This window comes from Phlebotomus papatasi, chromosome 2 (genome assembly GCF_024763615.1).
Source record: "Phlebotomus papatasi isolate M1 chromosome 2, Ppap_2.1, whole genome shotgun sequence".
Classification (NCBI taxonomy): domain Eukaryota; kingdom Metazoa; phylum Arthropoda; class Insecta; order Diptera; family Psychodidae; genus Phlebotomus; species Phlebotomus papatasi.
Genome location: NC_077223.1, coordinates 68034115 through 68061784, shown reverse-complemented (window position 1 = coordinate 68061784; position 27670 = coordinate 68034115). Strand labels below are relative to the sequence as shown.

The window sequence follows — 27670 nt, the reverse complement described above, 5'->3', positions numbered from 1 at the left end:
TGATTATTATTAATTAATTATTGATTATTATTATTATTAGGCTTTTATTAGGACCTAAAAAGCGAAAAAATGAATTTTGTAAAAAATCAAGTTGTTCGACTTATATTCTGAGCCGTCGACTTATTCATAAGCACAAGGTACTTAGGAGGTGTGGTTTATTTTTTACAGGTGGGGATTATTATGCTGTATCTCGGACTACAATGATGTTAGGATAGTTTTCTCGATATAATTTATTATAAATTATAAATAATTTAAAAAATCAGAATTGCACTAAAGGGGCGTGAGCTATAATTAATTTATAAGCGAAACTCACTTAGGAACTAAATATTACTCAAAAAAGGGTCTCAATAACTTTATTAAAATAATAAAATACTTGATGATAAACATATATTCATGAAACAAAAATCCAATGGAGAGTAAAATATTCATTGTAAAAATTTGGAATTGCATTATTGACCCCATTTTCTTTTAATAATTTTAATCTTATTTTAAGTTTGATCTGTTTAGTTTAGTGCTTGTAAAATTGATGTTAAAAAGGAGGACTTAACGAAATGAATAGTGCCTTTTTAAGAAGATCAGCTAAAAGCTGTCTCTCTTACTCACTTCCTGGTGAAATCACTGATTCTGGTGATACAACTTGAGGGACTTAATGAGAAGAGACTATGTCACATCGTCAAATGAAATGGTTATTGGTGCCAGAGGGCAGGATATTTGATAAATAAGTTGTATTTATCCGATATTTGCTCAGCACACACGCAAATAATGGGACAGGGACTTTCTGTTTCCCTTCGTCTGTTTTTTCTATAATGCGTCCTCCTTCGCCAATAATTTCTCCATCCCCGAGTCCCTCAAGATTAGCTGAGAAATTAGATTTTCCTCATTCTGATGTCCCTAGCAGGATGGTCCAGGAGAGAGTGGATCCAATGGGTTCGGGTGGGAATTTGTGACACACTCTCTCTGTGGCATTTGTGGGAGTCATGTGGAGTTGTGGGTGTTCCAGGTGGGAGATTTGGCACCTGTTGGCCTCCACGATCTCCACGGAAATTCCTTGGTGGATGATGCTGAGGATGGGTGGTGGGATCACCACCCCATAGGAGACACGTAGCAACGGTGTGACCTATCAGTGCATCTGGAGGAGTGCCAGCCAATAGGATGTCATCGAAGCTGGAGCGCATGCTTCTGAGCACAGAGAAAAGTTGAGGAAAAGTCTGTGGATATTGGATTTGGTGTCGCGAACGTGTGAGCAATTCAATCCCCTCGTGAGCTGTTTTCGTTAGACGTTATTTTATTTATTTGCACCCTCGGGCTGGAGGGTGCAAAAAAAAGCTAGAAAGAACCCCATCGGTGTGAGTCGCTGAAATTGCACTTTATTTGCGAGTGTTGTCTTTTTGTCAGACCAAAATTGAATCTATTTTTCGTGCGGAAGAATCAAGGGGATGAGGGTGACAAATAATGAATAATTCCAGAGGGTTCTCTCTAGGAAATTTCCTCGCTCAGAGACTGCAATGTTAAACTGCAATTGACTAAATTTTGATTGAAGTTTATGCGCTTTATTCAGCATACAGATTGATTATTTTTCATTGAATTAAAAAGATTTTTGAAATAATAGGAGAATAATTGAAAATTTATGTTTAATTGGAAAAGTGTTAAATTGTGTTAGTGCGTATATGTGTAAGAGCATATAATAAGGTTTTTTAGGGTTTAATGCTGTGATACTTTCTAACTTTTTCATAATGAATTATTATTTGTTACAACAAAAACCTATAATTACCACATTTAAAATCCTTGAATTTTTTCTGGCTATGTTTAATTTTTAAATTTTGCTTTAATTTTTTTTACGGGTTCATGTTTCTTTTTATCTTCATTGATTTTGAATGCTAATGAAGAGTGTTGAAACTGAGCTTTTTCCTCCTATTTTTAAATGGAATGAAGCCTTATAATGGTATAATTTAGTTTAACATTTTTTTATTGAGCTAAATTATATCATAATGCGATCCAATTTCTTTTAAAAATAAGAAGTAAAAAGCTCAATTTCAAAGCTGCCCTAATTCAAAGGTACCCCACTTCCCCCTAATCTCACTTACGGAGAATATTAACTAATTTCAGTTGAAGTATTAAAATATTAATTAAAATATTTTATAGAAATAAATATTTATTTTCATGTGGATAACGCTTACGAGCTTAAAACTTAATATTCATTTCCATAAAATATTTTAGTGCCCTCTTGTTTTTGATTGACTAGAGCTTTCAAGCTAAAGTTATATCCAAATATAAAATTTGATTCTACTGAAATATTTACAAGAGAAAAACCAGGATTTTGTAAAATAATTGTTAAATTTCAAACAGAAGTGAAGGTTCATGCAAAAGTTTCTTAATAAAAAAGTCAAATCAAGTGTAAGATTGCAAGTAATTTTATACTAGAGGTCTTAAGAGTTGAATACTCTTCTTTGTAAATTTAACAAATATTTCTCCTCAGTGAACTATAATTCTTATTTCTTGCGAACTGGCTCAATTTCTTCAAAATGAAATAACATTACAGTTTTAGTGGATAAAGAGCTTCTCTTCCAGTAAGTCCAGCATCTTTTCCCTCTTTGTTTGTTGCCACAAAATGACTCAGAATTGCCGAATATCTTACATCTTTTAGTAGCTAATTCCTTGTCTGACACGTGGAATTTTTTTTTGGAACGACAGTCCAAGTCCTAGTGCAAAAATCTTCTCTAAATATTTATCAGGATGAATGGTAAAATTTTCACTTGGTTGCGCCCTGGGCAGATTAGTTCGAAGGGTTGCCGGCTAAGTTCCTGGGACAAGAAGACACCCTCCAAGCTTTCTTGTGCGACAAAACTGGAAAGAATGGCAGGAAGAAAAGGATGGTCCGATAATCCATATGTTAATCCTTTGTTTTTGTTGCAGCTGATGGTCCCATTTGTCTATTAATGGAATCTTCACCATCATTAGCTGGATATAACCATTGTCCGCGCTAAGACGCTCCAAATCCTGAACTGCACGTGAATGCCAGGCTTTGGATGGATCTCTCTGAATACCCCTCACTAAGGGATTCAGGTGCAACCACGTGAGTAACTTCCCCTCATTTTTTTATGTCCAATTCCCACCTTCTCCATGTGATAAGAACTCCCACCTAAACCATCCACATGGTGCTCAAAGACCTCTCTGAGACTGTATAAGTGGAAATTCCGGATGCAAATATACCAAATTGCCTCTAGAGGAACAGGGAGAACAAGAAGAAAAAGCGAGAGAGAAAATGGGAGAACTGGAAGGGATGGATAATTGAGTCGTCATGCCAACTTCTACCCCTAAACTTTTAATATTTATTTGCTGATTTGTGGCCGTTGAAGTTCAGTCAGTGGTTGTTGGTTCACATATCCAGATCAATTGGATCAATCTGCTATAGGAAGATCTTTTCAAGAAATTGACAATTTCCCGTGCTGAAAATCACGTGAAAGGTGCTAAGTGGATAAGTGCAAGAGTTTTGTGAGATTCTGTGATATTTTTTTTCGGATTTTGATCTACAAATCCGTGCTCCCAAACTCCAGGAACCGTCGCTGGTATTCCGTCTTAAAAACAAAAAACGACTAAATTAATTTCTCACAAATTTTGGGAATGATGATGTCCACGTCTCATTCAGGCCAATTGGCTCTGAGACCTTCACAGAATAGCCCTATTCCCATTTCTAGGCCTCGAGCTGTCTATTCTATTGATCAAATTCTTGGAACGCATCCGCATAGAAAAAACAATGGTGAGTGCAACTAAAAAGTTCATCAGCAAAGTGTTAACAATTTTCACAAGAAAAAGAAATGGTTATTAATGGTTTTGGAAGATTCTAGACGATTTAAGAACCCCCCGTGGAGTAAGAGATTACTAATTCATTAAAAAATGTTTTTGAAAATCTAAGAAAATTAATGAGAAGTATACATAAATTTCCAATGGATTAGGAAAACTGCTGTATAATTTTATGAAAAATAACATTCTTAGCAAAATAGTCGTAGAAAGTTCTTCAAAATTATATCTAAAAATAAGTGATACACGATTTTTAGTTATTAATTTAAAATTCTTTTTGTTTCGATTACTCAACGATGTTAAAACATTTGGACAAAAAATAAATTAACCGTAACCATTAAGTTTGATCTGTAAAATATTTAATTTAGGTTTATAAAAAACTACAAAGTACAAGTAAAAATAATAATGCATGTCTAGAAATCCCCTTGCGGGAAGGCCTTGTTCCTTCATGGAAAATGTTGTGCCAGCATTATTATTATTATTACTATTATTATAAAAACTAAAATTGTTACATAAAATGGGTATAATTTGTGTAATTAATATTAGAGATATGTTCTTAGTTAAAATTAAAAACCCTTTTATTTTTTCTATGCTAAAACTTACTTGAAAATTTCTCAGCATTTTTAAATTCTAAATTATTTACTGCTCAAATTTGAATTTTTGCTGATCTGATTTAACTTTTTACTGCTTATTCATACAATGTCTCTAAACAATTCACTGACTTTAAATTTTAATAATGAAATTCAGTGATGTGTTTGTTTTCGTTACTAACATATTTACAAATATGAAAAATGTTTATAACAATTTTGAGATATTTACAATAAAAATATAAGTAGTATAATTTTGATAAAGTGGGGCATATTTTTATCTATTTTTTCCGTGTCATTCGGTGTCTTAACCCTTTGAGGATGATTGGGTCACTGGTGACCCAAAAATGAAACTTTTCCTACGGTCTTCTGAAGTTGTATTTTGCTCTAAAAATTTAGAAAAAATGATTTTTTGTAACCCTCAATTTTTGACCTTTTCGTCCTTAAAGGGTTAAACGTAAATATAAAAATTTGCAGACGTCGAACCACTTTTTTTTGTACAAAATCAGATGCGGTAATTGTATAATGTGTTGATATTGTTAGATAAAAGTGAGAATGTTTAACGTAAAAATCATCACTTTCAACAATTTAATTGCTTTTTTAAATTAAAACTTTGATATTTTTAAATCCTCATTTTAAACGTATTCTATTTACTTACAAATAAATCTTTTTTTTAACAAAATTACTTGATAGAAGCTATAACAAACAAAAAAGTTGGTAATTTCCGTAGTAATATTGTGATTTTAAATTTTAATGCATATCAGTGGAAATTTCAACAATAATATTTATTAGGACTTTTATATGTATTTCAATCAATTTAAACAACAAAATCCTAAGAGAAAAATCAAAGATAATAATTCAATTAGTATTTATATATTGATTTTATACTAATCTTATTAATATCTGTGATAAAAAAGTGAAATTGATATATTATATTTACTGCATTAATAGAAAATAAACTAAAATGTTTTGTGACCTACTGAAAGAGATAGGGGAAAACGCGCTACCTTCGAACGATCTAGCTTCGCACAATTATTTTTTTTCTATGTTTTTATTGGATTTCAGCTTAACTCTTTTCTGGATATTTGAGACATTGCACCAGCTATTAAAATATAATAATGTAATGGTTCAAATTAATCTAAAACAATAGAAAAAATGAATTGTTCGAAGCTTGAATCGTCCGAATGTATAGCACACTTTTCTCTATTTGGATTAAAAAAAAATGAAATGCCATAAACAAATACCAAAATTAATTATTTTCTGTATCTGTTTCTACTCATCGGTATCATCTGATCTTTAATTATAATTTTGTCTAGTTAAATTAAAAATTATTGCACACATTTTTTCAATTTTTACCGGCCTTTCCCCGTTTTTTTTAAAGCCTCAGTCGAAATTAATTTTGAAATTCTTTAAAATTAGTAATAAGGCAGAATATTGTTATAAATAAAAATTTCTTATATTGATTTTGAATATACACTATAATGAAGCTTTCACAAAAACGTTATTCACAGTAATTGCGATCAATTTGGTTACTAATTTTAAAATATTCTCTTTCGGTTCACTGAAATCGAATAATCATTCAAGAACCAGATTTAATGCTGGAGAGAACTGTTTCATTTGTTCTTTGGTCCTCCTCACCAATTTCGAATCAAAGTATTATTAATTTGAATAATATATTTAAAATAAAGTTCTAGTGAAACGAAAATAAAGCAAGAGCAAACCATATTGTTTAATGAATAATATTTTATAAATATATTAAATCTAAGATTAAATCACTAATTCAGTTTCAATGATGATTCAATAAATGGGTAAACCTCCCGGAGACTCCTATAGTCATTTCCTTGATAGTTGACTATAATACAAGTGCACAAAAAGCGACATTTTATTATTTTGAAATCTATGAATTGGAATATTGAAATCTATTTTTTGTTTTGTAAAATTTCTTCTTTTGTCTTATGTCTTTGAAACTTCAGTTATACGTTTTCAAAATATCAAGATTTTGCATGAGAGCTGGATACAAATTTTAAACGCTATTTTTGCGCATATTTCAAAAAGAAGCCAGACGTTAGACCTAATCATAATTTAATTTAGATCCAGAACTATTGTGTTGTCGATTTTAATTGAATTACTTCAAAGCTCAGCTTTTTTTTTTTTAGAAATATGCGAAAATAGTTTTCAGTGTAGCCCAAGCTTAATGTAGCTCCAGGCAAATATGGTCCCATCTACCCCTAAAATAGTTTTATGCATTCCATACAAAATTTCCTCAATTCGTTACTTTTAAAGACCTCAACACTTAATCGTATACTTCAAGAGAGGAGGTCATATGAATTAAAAAAATAAAACTCTGCGAATTGCGTTTAGCGCCAAATCGGCAGAATAGTATTTCATTTATTATCTTATTGCCATCAAGAAATACTCAGAAATAACCCATCTTATCATACGGCCATCGCCGTCTTAGTGTTGTTTTCCAACCTCCAGGGTAAAATGGTGGAAAACTCCTTCCCAAGCCCTATCTTTCAATTGTTTTCGAGTTTACACTTTTATTTATTTATTTTTATAATTACAAGTTTGTTTATGAGTGATTTGGTGATAAAATTGAAGGTCTAGCTTTAAGGTGATTGGTCAAACTAAAAAAGAAAAGACAAAGCTTCAAGCAGCTTACAAAAATACATATAATTATACATAACAAAAAGATTGAGGGTGAACAGATTAGATACTCACAATCGACTCCCAATCAGTTTAATTAAAATTCAAACTCAAGATGTAGTACAGGCGAGCTCTCTGAAGATACTCCTTTAGGAATAGTACCAATTTTCCTGTGTCCTTGAGAAAATTTCTTAAGATGTTTCTTTCAGACTTGTTTTGAATGTTGTATTGAGGAAAGTGATCCAGCTTTTGTATTCGGATTTACTTCCGAGAAGATCTTCTGTAAGAGAAAAGAATTTCTTCCCAGATTATTCCACAGATCTCGGAGTCTTACTCTTGAAATTACGAAGATAGAAGAATGATGCATTAAATGTATCATTTGAACCATTTGAAGGTATCAAAAAGTATTTAGCATTAAACGATGAGGCTTGTCAGAAAATTCATATTAATTTAGAAATTCATTTAAACAAAATAGTCCCTATCATGCATAAAAGTGAATTAATAATAGTATTAATTATACCAAAAAGCAATATATACTCAATTCATAAACACTATTAAAATGTCATTAATAAATGTAAATATTTAACTCGATTTTATCTATTAATTTTTCACTCTATTTAAAAGCTATTTCTTCGAATTTGGTGCATTATTTTGTGTATTGTTTTTGGCATTTTAAAATTTATTGCTGAGGTTATGGGGTTAAATGCTTCATGAAAATCCTTTTTTCGTACACTGAGAAAAAACGGGGGAACGATTAACTTTTTTTCCTCATAACTTTAACACTTTTTAGGTGTAAAAATATATCAACATTTTTTAATGTTAATTTTACACCTTTTTAAGGGTAAAATTAACATGAAAAAGGGTAACTTTAAACCCTAATACCCCTAAAAAGCATTATATTTACACCGATTTCGGATCAATACTGCAGGATAAAATAAACATTTCCGGAGTATTATTTTAACTTTTTCGGATTTCTCTCGGTGTAGAGAGAATGATGGGAAAATTCTGTCAATTTTGGGTTAATATTAAAGTTGCACAAAGGCTCTGAAAACTTCGTCTGAGCCACGGTTTATCCTCGCGAGATGGTTCAATCTGCGCACTCAACGGAAAATACCTCAATTTTTGCGCCACTCTCTGGAATTGCGTGTTCATTCCATTGGAAAAATATAATCCTCTATTGTTAGATGTGCAGAAGGGGGTAGTTGCATGTTGGTAGTGAAAAAGAGAATAATATATTTTTAAGTACCATGTTACAATATGAAATAATGCTGCTAAATTAAAATGTCCCGCTGAGCCATTGTTGGATGCGTCTCTTCAAAATCCAATGTTGCATTTTGTAGTCAAAACAGAGTGCTACAAGAACTGTAAACAAGAGACCCGAACCACTCAATAAATTAATGAAATGTTAATTTAATTCAACCGAATGAAATTATTAACAAATATTATGTGGGGTGCGGCATTTTTTGTATGATCCTCACTTGAGCTTGGAGTTATTGAAATGGTGCGGAAAGGAGCAGGGGAAGAATCACGATAATGGTTCAAAAATTGGCTCTTTTTTTCCACTCTCTTTGGCTCTTTTTTTCCACACTTTTTTTCCATGCTTGTTATTGGAACATTTAATCGGATTTAATTGATTCCACAGCGCAATGGACTTTTTTTTCTGTATGTTGACATCCAAAATTGCACTGGGGATGAAAATTAGAGGAAAAGTGGGAAATTTTTTTTTACATGGTTCAGGGAGGATTTTTACCATTTTGAGGGTTACCGGGGGCGCTGAGGGGGAGGGTGAAAGTGCCAAAATTGCCCTGAACTTTTTTTATGCTATGATGGCCTCTCTGGATGCTCCGTGAGAGGTGAATTGGATGCGATTGAATGCACCCAGTAAATGAATGTGTATTGAAAAATTTTTGCAGATCAAGAGAACATCATGAAAAGCGACTCAGGCGCGATGGAGAGAGATTCCCTGAGTGGGGGACAGGACAATGATGAGGATTTGCCCATAATGAGCGACATGGACGGGCCGGATCACGATGTAAATGACCTCAATGGACGACCAAGGAAGATTCGAAGGTATTTAGTAAGAGCAAAAATTTTCCCATTTAGATGTGATTTCTAAAGAACTTCCTTAAATTATCTTTTTAGATCTCGCACCACTTTCACCACCTACCAGCTCCATCAGTTGGAAAGGGCCTTCGAAAAGACACAGTATCCGGATGTCTTCACCCGCGAAGACCTCGCCATGAGATTGGACCTCAGTGAAGCTCGTGTCCAGGTAAGGAAATTTCCGCTTTATAATAATTTTAGAAGTGAATGACATTACGCGTAAATCCTACTAGTTTAAATGAATTAAGACACTGCCTCGGGCAAAAAATGCACTTTAATTCAATGATAATATTCCCCAGTACTCTGCACTAATTGCCTCCATATCGGACTTGTTCTTCGCAGGTATTCAATCGAAATATAATTTGTTCATTAATTAGGCAATTGCCGAGGTTTGAAATACCTTATGGAATATTATTTGTTTTCTAAGAAATATTTCAGAGGAATATTAATTTCATTAAATATCTAACTAAAAGTAATATTTTCTTCCACGGTAAATGATTGGATTTTGCAAGTCAAAAAGTCAAAAAAAAATATGAATGAAAAGTAATTATAGTCCTTTTGAGTTCTTAAATGACTGTAGTACGTTCTCATTTGTCAAAGCAGAAAATTTCTTACCTCATTAGGACATAAATCACCTGGCTTTTGACTTAATAATGAGAGCATGAGATAGAAAATTTTTCCTGAGGCAACAAGCTATTAAAAAAGGATTTTATTGACCTGAGATAATCCTCATGTAAACAGAAAGTCATAATTTTATTATTGTTGGATGTGTTACTTTTACCTAGGTACGAAAAACTTTCTTAATCTTCATCCTTGTCTTCTGGTTAAATTGAATAAGTTCTTTATAGCCGTTTGGAAGATAGTGGTAGAAGATTTTTCCAATGTTTTTTTTTCTAACCATTATTGAACAGGAAATGATTTTTTCAATCCCTATAAGTGATTTTGTGAAACAATTTTAACTCAAAAGGAGCTGAGATTCATTCAGTAAATGCAAAGTGGAATTTTTACCTGTACATTTAGAAATATTCTTATATTGCTTTTTAAGAATACGTCCTTTTTCATTCATATTCTTTAAGGGTCTTATGTCAAAATTTAAATTGTTTTAAATCACTCATAAGTATGAGAAATTAATCTAAATATTGAGGAATAGTTCTCTAACAATATTCCGATTTTTACGTAAAATTTAAGCATTTAATTAATGAACGGGGTATTATTAGAATAGCTTAGGGAAAATTGGGGCACCATTGAACATGGGGTAGCACCGAACACTGATTTTTATTCTAAACTACTTGGACTATGACGATCATTACTTCAGTGGACAAGCATCTCTATAGTATCTATTAATTCTTATAGGTCTCGTCATTTGAAGTCTAATATCTAATTGAAAAATCAGTGTTCGATATTACCCCGTGTTGAGTGGTGCTCCAATATCCTTTAAATGTGGTTTTAAAATATATACGACGGTTTTAAAATATATCGACCTTCGGACGATTTATGCTTCGCACAAATATATTTTTTTTGTGTTACAAATGAATTTTGGCCCATTATAATTTTATATTATATTTTAATAGCTAGTCCAATTGTCCAATACCTCAAATTTTCAGAAAAGAGCTATGTGTGAAATCCATAAGAAACATAGAGAAAAAATTGACTTGTGCGAAGCATGAGCCATCCGAAGGTAGCGTGCTTTCCCCTAAAGTCATTTCTTCAAAACGGAAATAAATTAAACCGAATTAAAAGCTCTACAATTTTTTTTGCATGCACCCAATCACCATAAAAACTAAATTAATGCTATATATTGTAAATTTGTAAAATTAAGATTTTTGGAAGTGATAAGCAACTAACTAATTTAACTAACTCCCTAACCTAACTCCACTTTGCAGCCGCTTACACTTTATTGCAATGTCTACACCTAAATTCCTAATTCCGCAATATTATCGGAAATCATTAATAATAGTTCCAAAAAATCACTTAGTTATTTAATTTATTTGCGAAATTATTATACTAATAGAAGTTCTGGAAGCTATTCCGGATGCTTACAGCCGGTGTTTTCTCAAGAGAAGACACATCCGAAAATTGGTTTCGAAAGCTCAAGGCAATACCCAAGTGGCAAAATATTACTATAGTGCCAAATTGAGGTAATGGAAACGGTAGTCACACGTCACTAAATTTACCTCGAGTTGCTCTGAGATTAGTAAACCCTTATGACCTAAATGTAACGTTGTAGTTACTTTAATTAATAACGTGAAACCAGCCTTGTAATAATAACGTAATTCTTTTGAAACTATTTTCTTAAACAATTACGTTACTTGTGGAATGAAGATTTACCTTAAGATGACGTTAATTTGTCTCACACGCTTTTCGACAGTTCTTGTCAAATTCTAAGCAAAATATTTACATATATGAAGTGAAGTTTGTGAAAATTTGAGCCAGGATATGGAGATCACATTGCAGCTCCATGTTGACGGCTTGCCAATCTGCAGGTCACCTAAAACGCAGCTCTGGTCAATTCTTTTTTGAATTATCGAGAAAACAAAAGTTCCTCTACTACGGTCTCGGGTTATTGTTGGAATGCACGTAATAAACCAGAAAGCTTGAATGACCATTTAGCTCCTTTCGTGCTGAGGTTGGGATGAGATTGGGATGCTCCCTTGTGAAAGAAGCTAAAAAATCCTGTCTAATTTACCTGATTTTTTGCTGTGTGATCAGTGAGTTTAACGTTTTACAACTTTCCTTTTAAGGAATTCAATAATAAAAATCAAAAGAAAGACTGAGGTTATGTTTTCTCACATTTATCTCTTGGTTTTTACAATCCATAGCAGTGACATTTTTTAGATGGGTTTCCTCTAGTCCCTGTGCACCATGAGCAGTAAAATTAATCTCCAGAAAACTCTCCAGCATTAAAAGATGGTCAGGCGTCATAACAATGTCATCTTCAGATATCTGAAGTTCGCAAACTTGGAGAATTTTCTGAAGCCAGATTCATGTAGCCACAAGAAATTTGAAGATATGCGAGGTTTTCAACGTGTCGTGAAATAATCTGCGACTGAGAAGTTAATCCTATATGTCTTCTTGGGTCTCACTGCACCTGTGTCTGACTTTCAGGCTGTGAGGAAGCCTCTGCTATCATCTCGTTGTAGCCTACTGGCTTCGGGGGACCTTCGGGGCATCCATAATGCTTTTTGCGTCTTCTCTGAGGAACAGTATTTTCTCATATTCACGTCCTGTGCTCAGCATTTCCGGAAGACACTCCATGTGAATTGCTTCTCTGAAGGTTTCATGAGTCGACATCACCACACATAGACAAGTAATCCAGTTTTCTCCTGAAAAATACAAAAAAAAGTTATAAATTCGTAAAAAAGCCTCTTTTAGTTGTACAAACCTTGAAGGGAATTTGCGTTTGATCTGAAACGCTCAATGTTGCCAGAAGTTGGCCAGGGCAAAATTCCATTAAGTTCCCATCCGGAAGGTACAGCCTCCACGTACATGAGCCCATTTTCTACTGTTTTTATTAAATTAAATGACAAATTTCTTTCCACAAAAATCACAGCACAACGAAAATCACAAAACTGACAGAAAGCGAAAAAATATACACTGATTGCGTCTTGCCTGCCGTCAATAGTTTCAGCCCAATAACAAGGTGTCTGCAATTATTTAACACGCGTAAAAGGCACAGACATTCTGTGGATGTCGTACGACGTTCGGCGACAAATATGGAGATAAAACTATTGATAATCTTCACTTATAATTTTACTCTTTTAATATTTTTTTATAAAATTACTTTTTACGAATCATAAACAAAAGTTTTGTTAAAAATATTGCTTTCACAATAATAATAAATAAGATTAGTTAAAAAAATATTAATGAACAACACAAAATTTCAAAACATAAAATATAAAAACTAAAAAAATTAGGTGATTTATTAAAATATTGTTATATTTTTTAATGAGAGCTAGAAATCCTTTGTTGAGTTCGAATTAGAGATAAGAAAGCATCGATATAATATCTACAATAGATACAATAAGATATCTTCCTAAAGAAAAAAGACAGATTCTTCAAATCTTTACTATAGAACCCTTTTAAACTTCAATCACAATTTAAATAAAATATATTTCAAGTTTGAAGTATATTTTTAAAATATTTTTTTTTTTCTGGAGATATCAGGTTCCATCGAATAACATACGTGCTAGCATGTTTCCAGTATAAATTATATACGCCGAAAATAAATCCGTTTGCAGTTCAAGAATTTTTCAAAAAGCTTTTCATTCACAATTTTTTATGAATCTTTTGGAATGAAATAAACTTCAAATTAAAGTAGATTGAATTGAATTGAAAAAGACCACTCTGAACAAAATACACAAAAGCGAGTTTCACTGTATTACGACAAACGAAGAAATTTCATTTCAAAAGGCATTTTTTAAAGAAATTTCTCTTAAGTGTAGAGGCCATTAGACGTTCGATGATTGAATTCTCGCTTTTGTCCCGGAGACTAACACAAAAATGCAAATGTCAACAGTATTGGAAGGCTGAATTGGTGACATTGATGGTGATGAAGTGATGGCGCTGGTATTTTTTAGCATCCTGGTTATATTAATACTAATAGATAAATTCCTTCTCATTGAGCCCAAAATGGCTCCAGTGTGCAAGAAAAGTTCCATGTGATGCTCCGATAAACAGCCAATACAAGCTATTTATTAACCTAATTGCAAAGAAATCACAAGGAGTACATTGAGACGCACCAGTTTAATGGATTAGTGAAGTTTTAGAAAGATGTTAGAAAAGCAAGAAGTTCAAGCTAATGGTTCTGACGGTCATGATTAAGATTACAATTTGTCTATATGTTGACTTAACCCTTTTAAGGACGAAAAGGTTTAAAATCGGGGGTCAGAAAAAATCACTTTTTCTGACTTTTTAGAGAAAAACATAGCTTTAGAATGCCGTAGGAAAAATTTCATTTTTGGGTCATCGGTGACCCAGTCGTCCTTAAAGGGTTAATACTTTAAGTTCCGTTGCATCCAGGCCACTTATTTAAGTCCATTATGCTTTTGTGCATTTGTATCGACAAAACTCTTCATGTCAAAACTCGTTTCTGTACCAGGCTCTCTTAGTTAGTTTGTCATTTTCTGTCAACACGTCAGCATTACTGTTCATTCATTCATTGGACTGATACCATTCTTTCTTGAAACTGATATAACAGCTACTATCTGGATGCGAACCCGGGATCTCATAGTCATAAGGTTACTACTCTTCTAACTGATTCACTGAGATCCCATAATACCAAAATAATGCTCATCATCTCCCAGTCGGACTCTGAAACAATATTATGCCAGTAGGTAGCTATAGAAAGGATTTTGCAGAGTATTACAAATTACATATAGGCCTAAAATTCTGTTAAGATCCATAAACATAGAGAAACCATTTCATCAGTGTTGTTTTCTTCTTATTATTCTAGCTGTACTTAATATTCACTTATCAAATTTCATCGACTCACACAATTCAAATTTTTTGTATTCCTATTTCCTAAGAATAAGAAAAGCAGTGTATATGAACATACAAATAATTTTTCTTGCCTTCTAGAATTTTCCCTTATGGTTTCGAATTTTGGTAACAGAATTAAAGTTTATATGTATTAATGGCTCTATACTGACACTGACATATGGTTCATTCGTGGATATTCTAGGGCTTGATTTCAAGCTCTCATTTAAAATTCTTGAACTTTAGATTCTTCTGTGAAAACTTTAAAATTCTTTTTTTCAGTATAAAACTGAAATTACAAATAGCAATCTTTAAGTTTTCTATATTATTTACAAACAAATTACTCTCAAACTCATTTTATTGCTTGTAAAATCACATAAAATTGACTCGGCGAATTTAGGTAAACATTTAAATTGTCCTTTAAAATTAAGAAAGTGAAATAGTATACAACTTTGTTAACATCATAACAAACTTCAAATTTCTTTTATTGTTTAATACGTATATTAATTTTGAAGATTGCTTACGTTAATTTTTAGAAGATATACTCAGAATTTTATGTATGTTCTTCAAAAAATTTGCATTTACCCAAATTTCCTGTATATATTTTTATTATACAAATTCCACTGAAATTGTACACTGGAAACTTAAAAGGGCTTGCAATTGTTTTGTAAAATTCTGTATTTTATGAACCTACGCACATGAAAAGAATCCGTCCTTGGAATTGAAGACATGTCATATGACTATCCGAGGACGCATTTTTATTGGGTTGAGTGCGCCATGAGATTTTGTTGCGCGTGAATTTAAAATTTTAAGAATGATTTTAAATTCCGTTTTAAGTAAAATCTAACACATTTTGATAATTATTTTTGTGACTAGGTAGTTGTAATAACATGTAAGAAATTATGGGCAATGTTAAAAAAAAAATTAGGGAATTTCCATAATTATTTCACCTAAAAAAATATTAAATATTGCTTTTTTCTGGGTGGGAGGTATTTTATATCGATAATCAATAAAATCTCTATCGGTAAACGATATTGGCATATTCTAATATTAGATAAAATCATTGAAATCCCGCGATATTTGTGCGCTGATTATTGAAATATTTGCAGTGAGAGATTTCATAATAGAATTTTGCGCCATGGAAATAAAAAGGAGAACGAAGAGAGAGAAAAAATTTTGAGCTGTGGGATAGAAAGAGATGAATAGAAAAGAGGTAAGAAGCGACGTGAAACAAACGTAACACGATCGTTAGCAGACTTACCAAAATGGTAAGTTGTGTCGCTTTCCTTACCTCTTTATAACGTGGAGGTTATTCCCCACTTCGAGAGTATGACGTGCGGGTGCACCAATTAATTACTATTACCATACGACAACGATGACGTTATAATGACACATTTTTGCTACTTGGGTACTTTCTTAATTCTCGTTTCGCCCGCGTGATGGCTGAAGTATTTCGTGATCGAATTTCAAATTGCTTCGAGCATCAACATGTCTCAGTCTTCAGTTTATTTTGAAAAAAAACAAAAACAGAAACAAAATAATATACTCATAATATCCAACGCACAATAAATTTTGTTTTGTAAATATGTTTTTGACATTTCAATAATGACCAACGCACAATCACTTTTGTTTCGTAAACATGTTTTTAACATTTCAGTGAGAGTGAATGAAATCTAGATCTAGTCATCTCGCTCTCTCTCATAGAAAATTTTGAAAACATGTTTACAAACAAAAGTGATTGTGCGTTGGGCATAAGAGTGAATGAAATAAATATTAGTCATCTCGCTCTCTCTCATAGGAAATTTTGAAAACATGTTTACAAACAAAAACTATTGTGCGTTGGTCATAATATTCCTCCCCTGTTATGACTTATCTCATAGTCACTGTGTAAGGGAAAGCACGTTACCTTTGGACGACTCAAACTTCGAACAATTCAGTTTTTTTAACACATTTTTAATTAATTTGATCAATTGTGATTTTATACTTTAATATCTAGTCCAACGCTGCAAATTTCCAGAAAGCTATGGGTCAAATCCATTAGAAAATATAGAATATAGAAAAAAATCGAGTTGTCCGAAGCTTAAGTGATTCGAAGGTAGAGCGCTTTCCCTTATAAGTTATAATTCTCTGAACAACATTTTAGTGTTGTTCTTCATAGATTTTCCCAACTTCTTGGAGAATCCAACTTTGGCTTCAGAGCACCCATTCTGCAAAAGTTACAATAAGGGACACTGAGCCTTATCATAATAAAATTTAACTTCAAAATTGATTTATGGAGGTCAATTATATCAAGATAAAGTCCAGTTCTATTTAAAAATAGGAGAAAAGAAACATTTTTATAAGTTTAATATCCTTTTCTAATTTATATTGGTCAAATTTTAAGGCAAAGGATGATGTCTCTGCTAAAAAATTTCGCTGAAGTACATGAATGTCTAAAATTTGAGTATTCAGCCGAACATTTTTAATTTACTTTGCTTTCAAATCTTTAGAAATGTTAAGTGCTCTGTAACCGGTCCGATTAATATCGTTGTATTCTGACCAGGAACTCCCATGGATTCCCATATCATTTGCTTGCCCTTTTGTGTGCTCAAACTCATCAAGATTCACTGGATTAAAAAACACATGAATACGTGGAAAAAAATCAGCTTACACGGGATCATTTGATGTCATAAATATCTTTTATTCTTAGGGCTAATTCACATACAATTTGTCTGTTTACCCTCTCATAAAAAGGGCATAACTCCCCTTGTGAGAGTCTATGTGATGCATTTTGTTGAGAATTTGTACCTGGGAGAGCAACATTTGAAATTCACCCAAATGATATGTACAATTGAATGGGATTGAGTGCCTCCTCGTCTTTGACTCCGCGCGCGCGGATAATGTTATAAAATGGTATTTGAATACGTCACAGATTTGATACATTCAACGAGTGTATTTATGTGAAAAAGTAGCGGAGTTGGTACAAAAATATTTGAGGGCAAAAAAAGGTCAGAGTCGGTGCAATGGACAAATCCCTGGGCTTCGTCAAGCTACGGGGTTGGGGGAGCGTCGAGTGAATTGGTAAATCCAAAATAATTGCCATGTAAAGCACGTGTAATACGTGGAATTGCTCAATGGTTCTGTGTCCTTACTTCAACATCGGCTCACGCGATTTTCCTCCCCATCTCCTCTGAATCTTTTTTTTTTTTACTACGGCCATTTCCCATTCAATGTAAGTCTGCAAAAGGGATTTTTCCGAGGATTCCTACAAATCTCCGTACATTGAAAAACCCTTCTAACCGGGCAAATAAATTGATATGATGGGCAAAATGGTATAAGATGTAATACAATCAAAATGTTATAAAACTTTACCTCGTTCAATCACAATGGGTTGATGATTATCCCTGGAAAATGCACCTAAATGGCATCCTGAGTACCACTCAAAGACTGAGTATAAATGAATGGTAATGTGATAGAGAGGGGTGCTGGGAAACTACCTCGATCATACAGCCTAAAAACTCCCTACAAATGTGTGATGACAAATTAGCGACATACAAGGAAATCCGATGACTAAATTAGCATCCTTTCGTTGCATTTCCACATACTGAATAAGAGAAATGAGAGAGGCAATTAGTGCATGCAATTACATATAATTTCATATTTAAATAGTTGAAATTTTGAGTACACTCTCCGGAGGAGAATTTCACACTCAGTCATTCCCCATTCGACGCCAAGGATTATCTTTCTCTCTACGGATGCTTCTTAGAACAAGGGGTCAACATGATATTGCTATGAGAGACTAGAAGTAATTTTTTCTTACATTTCCTGATATTACAAAAAGTGGGCGGTACTTTTGGTAAGTTAGTTCGATAGAGAATGCTGACTTGTGGGGGGGGGGTCACCAAAGACCGGAAGTCAATATCTCTTACCGTTTAGCAGCCAGGATGGTGAGAATTTGAAAAAAAAAATGGATTATGAAAACTGCTCTCTGAGTTCGAGCAGTTAAAATGAATCTATCGCGCAAACTAGTGGGGCACTTTTACTTATGTCTTCTTATTACTGGATAATCTATTGATAGGTACCTTAGAGTTATTGTGCTACTATTTATTTTCTTATATTTAAGAGAAGCAAACGGCATGTAGTTAGAGTACGGTTAATATTGCGGAAAACAGCCATGAAAAGAGTTAAGATAGCGCGAAACTGCCCCAGTATCTTTTATGGTAAATTATATTATTATTTAATTAAGCATTACTCCCTCTGTCCCGAAATAAGTCGTACATTCTTTCATATAAAATGTACTAGCAAACGTACGACTTATTTCGGGACCGAGGGAGTATTTCTTATAGAGCTACCTATTTTGTAATGTTTATTCGCTAATAGTTATAGGAGAAGTGCCCATGCTTGATACCATTGGAAGCTTCGTAATGACTAAATTTTCTATCTTTCACAATATATATGACTCATCACAACCATATTTCAAAAACTACGCGAAAGTGGCCAGTTTTTAAAATATATTGCGGAGTCATGTTTATTGAGAAACATAGAAAAATTAAATCATTACGAAGCTTCCAATGGTATCAAGCATGGGCACTTTCCCCTATGCGTTATATGTGTAGAGTTAATTTAAAAAAAAAATACAAACAGAAATTGAAATCTGACATAAAACCGTGTAATGTTTAAAAAAATTAATTTATATTACTGAAGTACCGTTGTTGCGGGTGACTTTGCACACTGCTGTCCGTAAAACTTTCATTAATTCTAGGATTTATTGATGGTCTTCGCCTACCTGGTTTACCATGTCAAATTAATAGGGATATGTCATGCTCTATGTAACGTACAAGGATCCTCAAGAGGATACTTTCTCATAAGGTCATAACTGCAAAGAATTGTAGGGTTTCACTTGTTTTGTGCATGAGATTTTGGTTTCAAAATGTGGAAACACCATTTTTGGTCTCACATGGTGGAAAGATTAGTCAGTTTCCGGGGACTGTCCAGGAGCATCGATTTAGTTCCAAAAAAGTCCTAATTACGTGTGGAGGTTCTTTCCATGCTCCCACCAAAGTAATTGACTTTGTTTTTTTCATCCGATTTGTTAATTTAATCACGTAATACAGGATCCAGACCTAAAGTCTACCCATATGGCTTAACTTCTGTAACTTTTTATTAGTCAACATTTTTTGGAGATTTTCGACTTATAGATTATTAAGGATAAATAATTTATTAGATTTTTAAAATCAACAAAATTGGTTCTTATGTAGTATATTGACTCCTTTGAGAACTAGGCTAAACCTGTAGTCTGACTTACAAAATGTTCGTAATCTTTCCGTACAGAAGTAGATCTTGAAAAATTCGAAAATCTATTTGAAGATCCAAAAAAAAGACTTTCTTACTTCTCAATACTTTCGCAAGGTGGCGGAAGTTACATCCTATTCGAATTTCGAAGTGCTTAAGTATCAAAATGTGACGGTCTTCACATTGTTGTGAGGAAAAAAAACAGAACAACGACGTTCACTATTCTTGCCCCAGTATTTAATCACTCTATAATCACTGAGTCACTTTTTGCCAGCTTTTTAGTGTGATATTTGATAAATTTTCCCCACCTTGTTCGAAAATTTAGTATGAAAATTCGAAATTGAATTTGAATTCTCGAATTTCAACGACTTTTTGCGCAAATAGAGTTCCATTTACCTTTTATCCAAGACACTATTGGAGAATCAAAATCAACTTCTGTTTAAACCCAATTTGTATAACCCACTAAGATATTCGTAAAACCTTGTACTTTTTCATAAACATTGTTCGTATGATTACTTGACGAGTATTTTTAGTTGCTTTAGAATTTTTTTTCGATAATTTGTGTTTGTCTGGTAAAACTTTACCAACAAATGACAAAATTTTACGAACATTTTTTGTGCGTTTACAAACAGTTACGAATACATCTAGTGTGCGTTTACTAACAGTTACGAGAAAACAAAAAAATGCTTGTCAAGTGATCATGTTACGAACAATGTTTGTGCTAAAGTGGAAACTCTTACAAACTTTTTAGTGGGTTATAAATAAGGTACGAGCTTTTTCTAAGTCCTGAGTGGAAATTCACAAACATATAAGGGAAGAGTACCAGCAATTGGCAGTGTTCCTCGGATCGTCAGGTTAATACCACATTGTTGCTCCAAATTAAATGATTTTTTAAAAATTATTAGCTACTTTTTACCATTTAACTCTCAGAAGAATACAGTGCATTAACTCAGATTTAATTTATAAAACCAATTGTCCCTGAGACACTTGATTAAATTCCTGACGATCCGAGGTACAGAGTGCAAGTTTGCAATTACACATATTTTTTATTAATTTATTATAAAAATTAAAAATTCAAAAGCACAGATATAGTTAAAGGGATAACTAATGTATCAATTAGCATACATAAAAATACCAAATAATGTTTTGCGGATTATATTTTCAGCTAAATATGGAGCATGTCTCTTAACATTCCGATCCGGGGTACTCTTCCCTTATGAACATTTTTACGAAATATTTTTTTTGTGTAACAAATATTGGTTGTATTCTTTTAAATTGATATACCCCTTTATAGTATATGAATCCTTTGCTCTTTTCAACATAACATAGATTCTCATAGAATTCGCTTCAGCAACATTGAAAAGAATATTGTTGAAGCATGATAAAAAAAAGAATCTCCGTCAATAAAAGCAATAATTGATGTTCATTGAAAGCATTGATAGAATTTTCCGGAAAATCTCTCCTATATCTGTCCTCCTTAGACATTTTATTTTTTATTCATGCACAATTATATTTGCAATATCTTGTCAATATTGTACATGGATGGGAGAAAGAGCTCATGTACTGCAAAGTGGGCAGAGTGTATGAGAAATTTCTTCATGGTATAAATACTTCCTGCCTGTTGAGCTTATTATGTTGATTCTATGTTGGTTGGGAAGGAGTGAAATGGCAATGCTTTTCACCAGACATTTTTCACTCTAATTCCGCCAATTTTCCACTCCATCATTCCAAAAATCTTTTCCATTGTTGCATTTATTCTAGGCAACATTTTGAAAGCCTGGGCTGGGGTAGTTTTGCGCCTCTTTAAGGGGTGGGTTCTCATTCTCTGCTTTTATTTTTTTTTTATCCAGCTGCCGGATTGGAATGCGGCATGTAATTTTATCCAATTTTGTTAGCCATTCGTTGCCACTGAATTGGAATGAATTTAAAACGAGTCACTTAGAGAATGAGATTTCGAATAGGAACGTCTGTTAATTGACAATATGTCAATTATCTCGCCAATTATCTTCTCCCAGAAGATTCAATGGCAAAGGGTCCTTTTGTGGGAAAATTGAGGGTGGTGAGGGGGATGGAATTCATGTGCGGAAGTAGCTAATTTTCGCTTCAACAATTTCCACCAGGAAAATTGACGAAGAGAATTGCCACTGATGTTACATTACGCGTAGAGAATCTATCTCAATTGGCACATTTTCCGCTGATTTGTCAAATGAAGATGATAAAGGGAGTGGGTAATTCCATTAAAGGGGGTGTTTTCAGTCCTTTGTGGGAGTTTCAGAAGGAAAATGAAAGATTGAGTAGGAGATAAAATAAATCATCTAGAAGTTTATACATTTTATATTTCTTATTAGATGTACTAATTTAATATTCATAATTTAATTTACTATTTTGATTCGTAAATTAACTAAATATTAGAAAATTTGCACTTAATCTCTGAATAAAAATTTGAAGATGAAATTGGTCAGTATTGTCGGTAATGGCTCCGGCACACCTTTTAGATTAGGAAAATTTCATGAAATCGAAATTCGACTCCTTGTTTTTCTTACATGCTTTGCGTAATACTACTTCATACTTAACCACTCTTCTTCTTCTTGTAAACATCACTCTAAATTCAATTTAGCTAAGCAGAATATGGAGTGCGAAAGAATGAGATAGACATATGCAAAAAGTGTGAAAAAGAAAAGGATGTGAATTTTGATTTCATGAAATTTTCCTGATCTTCAGCATATGTCTGATTTATGGCTGAATTTTTTTCTGATTTATGGCTGAATTGAATTTTTATGGCTGATACTTCTCAGCCATAAAAATTGAATTTGATTAGTATACAACAAATAAAACAGAGATCATAAATTATTAATTCTCAGAAAAGTAATTATTCATAGCAAAGAGAAAATGAGGAAAGTTTGAACAATCTTGTCATTATCGGTTTATTTAAAGTTTTAATAATAATAATAATAATAATAATAATAATCATAAATATTTATGATCACTTCATTTTTTCCGGCAATGTGGAATTTTTTATTGACAAAAATAGAATCTTTTGCTGACCAATCTGCTAATTTAATATCAAAAAAATGTTTATTTTAGAACATATTAATTAATGCTTTTGGTTGAACTATTATAAAGTTTTTAGGTTTAAACTATCAGATTTCTTCATATAAAATCCCTGAACCTCGTTATACCCAACTACAGTGCCCACTCTCTAATCCGGATCGCCGTAATCCGGACGAGTTATTGACGGTTACATTTAAAATCATTTTGAGGTTATGTATGCACGAGTATTCAGCAATGAAAATGAATTCTCCTGTCATGTTTTTGTTTAATAAATGAAGTATAATAGCATAGAATTCTCTAATTATGTATTTTTCATCTTCTGTAAAACTTTTATTCTAATTCTACAAAAAAATCTTGTAATATATTTTCGAGACGTTGAACAAATTAAAAAAAAAATCATCCGGATTACGAAGCTGACATCTGTCATATTGCTTCCAATCATCCGGATTAAGAAGCGGGCACTGTACATAACATTTTGTCGTCATTTTCAGTAATTTTACTGATCGAATTTTACAGAGAAGGAAAACAATATAATGCCTTATTAATTTTTCAGTTTGTTATTTAACAATTCTTAAAAACAATTTTTCAATTTAAAAGTTAAAAAATACTCTAGAATGCTTATTTATCTACTAATTGGGTCGAGTTTCGATTTAATGGAAGGTTGTGAATCGGTAATAAATTTTCGTTTCAAATTAAATTTATTGTCTCAATCCTATTCTTGTAAAATTTTAGATGATTGACAGATAGGTTTACGTGGGTTATGAACCGGCAAATTTAAGAAGTAGCGTAAGTGGAATATCAAATTTAAAATGTATAATTCCCGAAGTATAAAAATTGTACTTAGCATTTTTCTACTTTATTTATAGCTATTGCTAAATTATTAAAAGACATCAAGAGAGAATTTTGATAATCGTTTTAATTTCTAAATAAAATATTTTGATTGTTTGATTATGAAAATCGCTTCAAATTTCTTTTTAAAGATTAAATGAAAAATTTAAATTATGTGATATTAGAAGTTTTGTTCAATAAAAAAAAATCGGTTGGCTTCTTAATAAAAAATCTTGCCATAAAACAGAAAACAAATGAGTTACTAAAATTAACAATTAGTTTTTCAATCAAGACTTGGTTAGAATGACGACAAAATGGAAAATCCCTGATTCTGTTGAGTGTATTTTGACGATATTTGGTCAGATTTCGAATAGATCGAAAAAAGGCCATTCGGGTAGGGCTCTGGGTTAATGCACTTCCACGATCTGCACATTATGTTTCTAAGCTTTTTAAGCAAAATCCCTTGTAGGGCTTAGGAATAGAAAGTACAATACTCATACATAACATTTTTCATAAGAATAAAAATTATTATTCATCGGTATTGTCAAAAAATTGATTTAAATTTTTGAGCTATTTTTGTTTTTATCGTCCAAATAAGCAGAAAATACACCAAATCAGACTCTTTTGGGCTTTTCAAGGTCAGATGAAAGACATTTTGTAAGTTTTGTTTATAAGTTTCATTTTTATTGTTGATTTTCGGTTTATAAAAAGTGTCTTGCCCTTAAGGGTAAAGATAAAATTCTAAATTTTGATCAAATCAATTTCCAAGGCATGTGCTCTTAAAAAATATCTTAGTTCAAGTAATAATACCTCAGCTGCTTGGGTGTAAATATTTGGAATTTTATACGACACAGAAAAATGATTTGGTATCGTGCAGCTTCTCTAAACAAGTCTGAATTGTTATCACTTATCACTCATTTGTCAGGGATCCTAAGTCCTTTAATCATTTAATTGTGGATCTGAAAAAATTACTTTTTCTGACTTTTTAAAACAAAACATAGTTTTAGAAGGCTGTAGGAAAAATTTCATTTTTGGATCACCGGTGACCAAATCGTCCTTAAGAGGTTAAAATAATTCCATATTTACTAAATAATATAATAAAATGTTGTCTGACAATTAAAAAGTTCGAACAACTCATTAAAACCTGATTACAATTAATTAAAGACTGTAAAATTTATAAGTTAAATGTCGCACAATTTCGTTGTAGATAATTTAAAGTTAGGGCCTTGACAGACCTGATCATTTTCCACTAAGTCGTCTCTCGGCTTAAGTCGTAAGTGTGTCTAGGGCATTAGATTTAAACATACACGATAGGAAGTACACGTAAATTACACGTTTGTATTTTTGTCTAATGGACAGCTTAATTTTACAGTGATGTTTTAGTTGAAGTTCTTGGTAATCTCACCTATTTAAAGTCTTTCTAAAAGAAGTGTGAAACACTCTAATTGTCTAATGATAAGTCTCTGGTTTAAATCTTATGTCCTCCTCCCCAATAAGGATTCTCATCAATGCAAGTTGGTGTTAATTCTGAAGGAGTCCCTGGAGGATTTGAGTGCATGAGGGTGAACTTCCGATTGGGTGTATTGTGTATGCCAGTGCTGAAAGGGTCACAATGCCACCAATTTGAGGTTCTGAATAATGTGATAAAAGCCTCATTCCATCATGTAAATCTTTGATTACCACCCCATTTCCTTCAGAAATCCTCCATGTGCATTTCCCCAAAATTGGCATACGTTGAGAATGAATTGATTCAGTCGGATTTGCCCTCTCCTAGCAAAGTTATAATTGACTATAATTTATATTCACACATTTTGGGTGAAATTCTGTATTTTCTGTATGGGTTGATTTAGTGCTAGAGATACTGAAAAACAGATAAATAATAGCAAATTGGATGGTGATACAGATGTTAATTTGTTTGGTGGGATATAATGTTTGATGTGCTTGATGGTTCAGCTTAAATTTAGGGGATTTATCTATGACATTAGCAAATTGCAAATATTTCCTGGATGATCATGCGATATTAATTATGAGAAATTCTTGTCTATTTCTTATAGGTTTGGTTTCAAAATCGCCGTGCCAAGTGGAGAAAGAGAGAGAAAGCCATGGGGAGGGATACATCAGGTTTCTTACATCATGAACAAGGTAATTTACAAATGTCTTTTCACCTTTTAACAAGATTGCTTTTGAATCCTACAAGATTTATTGCTGAGTAATTTAATGTGTAATTATTTGGTGACACAAATTCCCTGAATATTTTGCAAATTGGGACTGATCCCTCGGTTGCCAACAATACTCTGTCCAAAAATTGACTCACTAGTACAATGTGGTCAATTGATGAGGGTAATTTATAGTAATTTGTTCAACAATGGCGATTATTGACACAACAAAAGGTTGTCCCATTCCAACATTGGGTGGCAATATGTTGGCCGAAAATGGTAGAATGGGCAATGGCAGGAAAAGTGTATAATTAAATAACAATTAACAAGTGTCTCTGGTGCTAGCATAAAATTCCCATATTGTGTTTGTTAATAAATTAATGCAGCCGAGGGTTTCGATTCTGCTGAAATTGTCTCACTTGCCATGCAATTAAATTGTTATTACGTCCATAAGATTTTTATCTTCCGCTTATGACGCAGTCTTTTCCTCATATTTGTCCCTTTTTTTTTACCATTTTGCAGGACTTCCCGAATTTCCACTTCCGATTCCACTGGCGCACAATTTGGCTCACCCAACCCTTCCGTCGGAGTTTTGGCCCTCCAATTTCACCCTCCATCCCTCACTCATTGCACCTAATCCCACGCTCATTCACCAGAATCTCCTGCCCAACTACAAGTTACCCAACTTCCATGCCATCCTCTCACAGTACATGGGTCTCAACAATTTAGGCCTCTTCAGTGGCTACCCACAAAATCTCACCGTCAACACCAATGGTCGGCAGAGTCCTGCCACGAGCCCCAAGGAGAGCCCCACTCGAGAGGGAGACAAGTAGAAATCCTCAGCAGCTGAAGAAGAGGATAACGTATGTAAAAAAAAATTGTAAATAGACCTCCCTCGGGACATAGTCTTTCCGGACAAGAGGGGGCCATCAAGTGGCAGAACACATTCCACAAACAGTGATCATCACGAATTGTATTTTACTTCTGTTTGAAGATAGCAATTGTATCATTAATAAAGATTAAGAAATTCATAAAAATTACCTACTGATTTTTCTAATGTGAATTGCTGTGACTTGAGAGGCTAATAATTCTTAGCTAAAATCAATAGAATTGAGCCGAGACGCACACTATAAAGGTTAGTTGTCTGAGTTATATTTATTACTTATTATTTTCTTTTTTGTTAAGGTTTTCCTTAAGTGAAAGTTACAGCAAGAATATAATATAAAAAAAACGGTCCTAATTGGTAAGCTAAGCAACAGTGACGTTAACTAATTAATTATAATGCGATATTCTAGAAATATTTGGAATGTGTCTCAGCTAACTATTTATATACTTTTATCTGTTTGATTTGTTTTAATCACATAGGTGAACTTTTATAGGTTTCCCGTTAAAATAATAATAAAACATTTATTAATGCCCCAAGCAAACAATCATACATTTAAAGGACTATATACAATAATTTTTTAAAAAGAAAAATAATCAGAATCAGAATAGACATGAGAAACTTGAGTGCGGAGGAAATCGATTCAAAAAAAAGTATTAAAAGACAGTTATATTTTTGCTAAGTGAATTTTTAGTTTTAATTCAGGATCATTATTCTGCAGCTTTTATAAAATAAAAAGTTTTAACATAATTATATGTAGTGTAACATTCAGAATTATTACATAGGCAAAATCGTTCTTAGGTCTTATCTGAAAAAGATTCGAAAATCTCACTCAGATAAAATTTGGAATCCCGGACAAATTAATCAAGCTC

The 27670-nt window shown here is 32.8% G+C and overlaps 1 protein-coding gene across 2 annotated transcripts; it reads left to right on the top strand.

The window, feature by feature from the left end:
- Positions 1 to 1141: 1141 nt before the first annotated feature.
- Positions 1142 to 26952, top strand: LOC129803971 (retinal homeobox protein Rax). Of its 2 annotated transcripts, none has more exons than XM_055850875.1 (6): positions 1142 to 1346; positions 2914 to 3757; positions 8945 to 9101; positions 9174 to 9303; positions 25814 to 25901; positions 26438 to 26952. In XM_055850875.1, exons 2-6 carry the CDS (start codon positions 3622 to 3624, stop codon positions 26746 to 26748), a joined length of 822 nt encoding a protein of 273 aa, XP_055706850.1. In that variant the 5' UTR covers positions 1142 to 1346; positions 2914 to 3621; the 3' UTR covers positions 26749 to 26952. The 2 variants fall into 2 exon arrangements, with proteins under 2 accessions (XP_055706850.1, XP_055706851.1); XM_055850876.1 differs by having other exon boundaries at positions 1148 to 1346; positions 2914 to 3073.
- Positions 26953 to 27670: the final 718 nt, after the last annotated feature.